The sequence below is a fragment of the Limulus polyphemus genome, unplaced genomic scaffold (genome assembly GCF_000517525.1).
Source record: "Limulus polyphemus unplaced genomic scaffold, Limulus_polyphemus-2.1.2 Scaffold3347, whole genome shotgun sequence".
NCBI lineage: Eukaryota > Metazoa > Arthropoda > Merostomata > Xiphosura > Limulidae > Limulus > Limulus polyphemus.
The window spans coordinates 120,841-127,275 of NW_013668957.1; the positions used below are offsets into that span (position 1 = coordinate 120,841).

The 6,435-nt window shown below is 33.1% G+C and overlaps 1 protein-coding gene across 1 annotated transcript in view; it reads right to left on the reverse strand.

The window, feature by feature from the left end:
* Positions 1 to 6,435, reverse strand: part of LOC111088218 — a gene marked incomplete at its 5' end in the record, with an annotated part of 76,923 nt that overhangs the window by 60,230 nt on the left and 10,258 nt on the right. Inside the window, one exon of the mRNA XM_022397628.1 lies at positions 6,046 to 6,109. Coding sequence (XP_022253336.1) covers positions 6,046 to 6,109 — 64 coding nt within the window. The remainder of the gene's footprint in view (positions 1 to 6,045; positions 6,110 to 6,435) is intronic.

The window sequence follows — 6,435 nt, forward strand, 5'->3', positions numbered from 1 at the left end:
GTGGGATATGAAAGATTGTTTGTTTGTTTGAAGTTAAGCACAAAGCTACACAATGGGCTATCTGTGCTCTGCCACCACGGGTCTCAAAACCCAGTTTCTAGCATTGTAAGTCTGCAGACATACCGCTGTACCACTAAAAGGGGGGGGGGGTCAGTAATTGAGATCTATCAAAACTTTTTAAGTTGAGAACAAATTAATGTACTCATAAGATACCCAAAAATGAATGAGTCTAGGAATTTTATCTTTACGATTCATGATTAAATTCAAATTTGGCTTGAAAACTAAAAAAGGGGTATTCTCTGAAGACAGTGATTTATTCATTATAATGTGGTGTAAGATAACTCTAATAACTGGATATACATAAATCATATACAAAATGAAATAAAATACACTAGATCTTAAATTAACTGACTATAATGTAACAATACAGAAAACCAAACCATGTTCTTGTGATAATATTAAATGTTGAGAAACAAACTCCTTCATCAATAACTTGATATGTTGGAAATAATGTTCTGATTTACTCCTTCAACAACAATTTTATATTTCAACAGGATTTATCCAGATCAGTAAGAAGCTGTTTTAAACATTCTTGTTCTTAAACAACAGTTATACTTTCTTGCTCCTAAAAACAACAAAATATCTTATACAGAAGACATATAATAATACACACACTTGAATTTAATAATATATCACCATCAGAGTTGAATTAAGGAAACATGAGGCCTGGGGCTCTTGAGACCTGGCCAAAACTAAGATAAAAAATTATGTTCATGCAAGTTTTTGACAAGTTAAAATAAGTTAGTTCTTTGAAAAACTTCCAAACCTGTGGATACTTCACTGCTTAAAAAATCTAGTGTTCCATTTATTATTTTGAATGACTTAGGACCAGGAGGGACAATATTTTGGGAGAGCTAGGAGCAGCTGACCCTACAGTCATATCTTTAATCTAACCCTGATTACCATATTCAGTGTCCTGTCAATTCACACAAATAAAGATTTGATATGCTAAAATCCAATCTACTGCTCCTAGTTACCTCATCTTCTTTGATAACACCATAATTTTATTATAAATTAAATGGACTGTTGATAAGAAATACTCATTATGTTTGTTTAAAGTTCAGTATATGCATGTCCCCAGCTCTTATCAAAGAAGGGGTCTAAATCCAACTAGGGGCATCAACATGTAAACTCAGTACTCAGGGTGCTTGCACTTATATAAGTACTTGCATATTCAGTGGAGTGTGTGGCCCAATTGACTAGCTGAAGGGGGAAAAAACTTGAAACAAGTATGCTGAACAACCCAAGTTCTAATATGTTGATGTGAGCTGTTGTTTCATGAGTAATCCAGTAGCCAGAACAACTTTGATCCCCTACACAGTGCTCCAAGCTTTGAGAGAAGCATCTGTGAAAATATGATAGTCTATAGGTAAGGAAAGAATGAGAGTCCCAGTTGTTTTGAACTCTCTATTTAACTAAAGCTGGAGAAAGTCAAGTGTTGGGAGAAATAGTTAAGGTGTGTGACAATACATCTAAATTAAGATGATACTGAGAAGTAAAGGTCCATTGGAGATGTTGAATGTGAGTGTTTAACCAGGGGAAAGACATCATAAATGAAAAACCATTGTCTCAAAAGCAAAAATGATGTCTTTGGCAGTAGGAGAGAGGAGAATATGAACATGAGATTCCAAGGCTTTCAAACCTGTAGGAGATAGCTAAGTGTTCCTTAAACTGAGTTGATCCAGATGTACCAAATACTTTATTTGTTCTAAATGAAACTGAGATTTGTGAATAATCTACAGAGTTCAAGTTACTGAGTATGTTAAAGAGACTGAGTGGGTGAATGAGTCAGAATAGGTCAACTGTCTTTATAGAAATGAAAGTCAATGCTGAGTGAATGGAAAAGCCCATTAAACTCTTTGACTACTTGTGAGAAAACATAGGAATCCATAGCTAAGCCTAAGGAAAGTAAAGATGAAAAGTGAAGATTATCATACACATAAGCATCCTGGATATCCAATTTTGTTATCCAATGGCCTCAAAAAAGAAACTGACATAATTTCATATTTTCCATTTTCACATGAGGTGTCTCCAAGTAATAAATGAGTTGAGACAGGGCTGATTTCTTAAGGACACAAAGAGACAGGAGAAAAACCTGTAAAAGCATGAGAAACTCTTTTGATTGCCCTTTTCTAATGAAGACCTCAGACTTTTTAATCTCCAGAAAATGTGAGCAAACTGGGTCATAGTTGGTTAGAAAAAGGAGAACAATGATGAAACTGGAGATAAAAACCAGAATGAAAGATCTGTTTAACCCAAGGACCTTGAAGCCAAAGGTCCCACATAAATACAAATAATATGATACAACCATTCAAAAGTCAATATAGTAATCATTTTGAACAGAATAATGTTAGAAAGACCTGCCTATCCTACTTTTGCATTTTACTGTACAAAACAGTAGAAACAAATGAATAGAGGTAGTGGATGACAAATGAGAAATCAATTATGAAAGCAAGGTAAATTTAATAAAAAAGTCAGGAAGCTAGAATCCCAATCAACTCTTCCTGTCATGCTTGTCCTGAACATAAAACAAGGTCAGGTTAGTCTTCTCCAAATAAAAAAGTATGCAGAAAAAGTTATATCTATATCAGCAGAAATACTGAGGAGAAGATGAGTACCATGAAAAATAGCAGGCAGATCTACTGTGTCAAAGTAACAAAGGAGCCACATGGTATTAGATAAAAACAACACAGCAAGGTATAAATCTTATCCCGAAAGCATAACCCAAATATTAGGAAAAGGTGGAAGAAATAACGATCTCATTACAAAATGACTAGCTCTTTCAAGTGTGATAAAAATATGTTCATAATTTAAAATAGAAATAAGCGTGAAAAAAAAAAGTGAAATCTGACCTACAAAAGCTCTGTATGATTAGGGCTATCTGTCAAACTTTGATCTTCAAATACTGAAGGAAAATAGAATTAAGCAAAAGAACTGCCTTCTTCAAGATCATGAGAAAAAGGTGGGCATATCACAACTTAAGCATCCACCTGTTCAGGAAAATCATCAAAGACAACAAGCAGGCATTTGACATTATTGGCTCCAATGAGAAATAACAAAGAAGACACAGAACCATCCTGCATGCTAGAGGCATTAGCATCAGAATCAACACTGACTTCAGATTTCAAAATTATGTTAAAAGCACAATTGTCAACCACAAAACTTCAGTAAGGCACATTAATAAGATAGTTTGTGGGTTTAATTGGGAGAAAAGGAGTTACATTATGCTATCCAAAAGCAGGGGATGGTGGATATAACTGATAAATCAAGTAATAGTACTGATACATTATTTGTAATACAAATGGAGGCTGATGATGTAGCGAATGGTAGATCAGAGGAGTTAATTTTTAAGTAAAAGACATTTAAAGAAAAGGGCCATAATACCTTAATTCTGTCAGGGATACTACCAAGACTTTATTTTGGGGATGAAATTATATGTAAATCACTAGGATTGAATACTAGGATTAATTTTAAGATGTAAGGAACTGCCTCAATATCACATTCATCTAGCATTGTATATGATCACAGGTCATACAATGTGAATTTAAGACTAAGAATACCTGGTTAGGCAACACAGTATCCAAATATGGGATAAAGGCCCTTGCAAAGAAAAAAAATGAACGAGGTACTTCCCACCCACAATTAACAGTTACAGCACTAATGATGTCCCCCAAGAGAAGATGGAAATGTGCAGTCATGAGTGTTGGGTTGTGAGGAAGAATTGCTATACTTTGACAAGCCAAACCCCTATGACAGTGTCTTGGCAAGAAAACTGAGGATGTAGGGTTAATTCATCTGTGAGGAGGAAAGAAGCAGCCATTCGTCCATAGAATGGTGAAAATGACGGCTTCTGGTATGAATCAAGCTGGGGAAAATGGGATCTCGAGGAGGAGGGAAGGAAATGGAATTGTAAAACAATGGGAGATATGAATGAAAGTAAAGGACCAGACTTGCTGAAATGACTTTCAGAACTCATAGATTAACTCCCAAGGACCTCCAAACATGGGCAAATTGAAGGAGTCTGGCCCCCACTAGCCATGACCTGAGAAGTATGGTCAGAGTAAGACAAATATGGGGAAAATAATCAAATTATAGTGGCCCAATCCTCACAATGAGAGAAATGACACCAAATGCTGTGAGTCCAAATAATGGAAGTTAGAACAATGATAATGAAAAGCATAATTGTCCACAATACATGAGGGTCGAGCCATACCAACCCCGAATGCAAATGCTTCCTAAACAACTCACATTAACACCTATATCCGGGAAAGGAGTAAACACTAAAATAATGACCCAAAGGCTAGTCCAAGAAAAGCATAGGGGTAGAACAAAGGAAACAGGAGATAAGGATAGAACACAACATATCTGAATAATAAAATCCACCAAAGAGGAAAGAGATCTGGGCAAGTCCCTCAAAATAACACATGACTGAGAGACATATTCAGGAGGGGAAAAAGGCTGTCCAAATCCAAAATTTCCCAATCACAGAAAACCATGATATGACAATAATGAGTTTGTTCTGATTGTTGTATGAAATTGGACAACTCCCGATGGACCAGAGCAATCAAGAATCATAGTTCTTACCCATTGGACGTGGTCAGTAATTCTGCTACAGCAGTTGTAGTCATGACCACCTGAAACTGTGAGTGCATAATTAATGAAACTGAAAATGGAGAAAACATAGATAAAGTAATTCATAACAATCAACAAAAGATAACAAAAATGGTAAAGAAGAATGTATTTAAAGTTGAAAAATTAAGGAAGTAAAAACTAGTGAATAAATGAAGTAAACTGCAAGCAAAATCATGTATATTCAATAAGACTTCCAATCGAGAAGTGGTTAACATGTGCAAGATTAGAGAGAGCACTAGATATGATAGGGGTAGTGTTGCACTCCTATTGGTGGAGGGTTGCTGCATAATCATTTGAATGTTAGTATGCAGAAATAATTGGGAATATCAAGACTGGTGGTGAGCAAAAATTTGCACTGATAGTGGGTAGTATAAGTCAAGAAAGCTTTTTGTAAGAAGAGGTAAGATATCGTATCGGAAGTATATCTTATTTCCAAAATATAACTGATATGAAAAATTCAAACAATATGAAATAGAGCATTAACATTTTAACTTAATACACTAGTAAATCATTGTAACTTGTATAACATGTTTAATAATAAATCATGTTATAACAGTGAAAAAGATATATATATATATATATTACAATGCTTACCTATAAGTAACATTACATCATATGGTTTTTATTATTCTATTAAATGTGTATTGTAAAATAATTCCTACAAACAAAACTGAAGGATTACAAATGAATTTTAAATCCAAATAATCAAAAACAAAAACTGGAAATCAAAGACAAATAAAAATTATTCATTTATTCTAAACTAAAATATAATTGAGAAGAGTTTTGCTAAATACAAGTTAACTGGTTTTATAAGTCCCATAAACATTACTTTTGCGATATTATTTTCATGAGATGGAATTTGAAATACAAGTTCTAGTGTAATGTACAAGATTACATGAAGTTTATATTTATTATGGAATATATTGTCAACAGAAATCTGGAACAAAATAAAAATTCAAGTTATTAAAAACATTAAGTTAACTAAAAATAGATTTTACAAAATTTAAAAACAGAAAACTACCCTTCTCAGCTATTGACTTTCTCTAGAAAAGTGTATTAATATAAATCAAAATTACAAAACACTAATACAACAGATATCTTCCCTGTACATGGTCATTGGAGGATTGCATGGCAAAGAACTCCAGAGGACAGATGAAGGATAAATAAAGACCATTAATTGTATAAGTTAGGAATTTAAGTTGAGTTGTAAATTTATGATGAAAGCTTTTTCATAACATTCAAGATAAAGTTTATTATTCAATTTTCACTAAAGTTTTGTTTAAATAAAGAGACCTACATATCTTGTACAGGAAATAAATTTCATTTTTCAACATTAATTAAAAGACATCTTACCTTTTATATGTGTAAGAGCCACAAGTCCACCAACAACATTTTTGACCTCAAAGGAAATGCTGTTCTATAGAATAGGCAAAAAAAAGTATAAAGTATCATGCATACAATAAAGCCGTAACTTAAAAATGTCATTATAATTATTGTATTAACATAATTTTTTGTGTATAGAATTTTTTTTCCTATAAAGTTTGTTTCTGCTCTGCTAACTACAGTTATCAAAACTCAATTTTTAGTATTATAAACCCTAAAGGATACTGCTGAACCACTAGAGTGCACCTAAAAATTACTGCTCTTATTTTTGATTTAAAGTATTATTCAGTCAATACATATAAAATTACACTAATACAAAACAATTATTAGATTTTTCTAAACATAAACTATATGTTATTC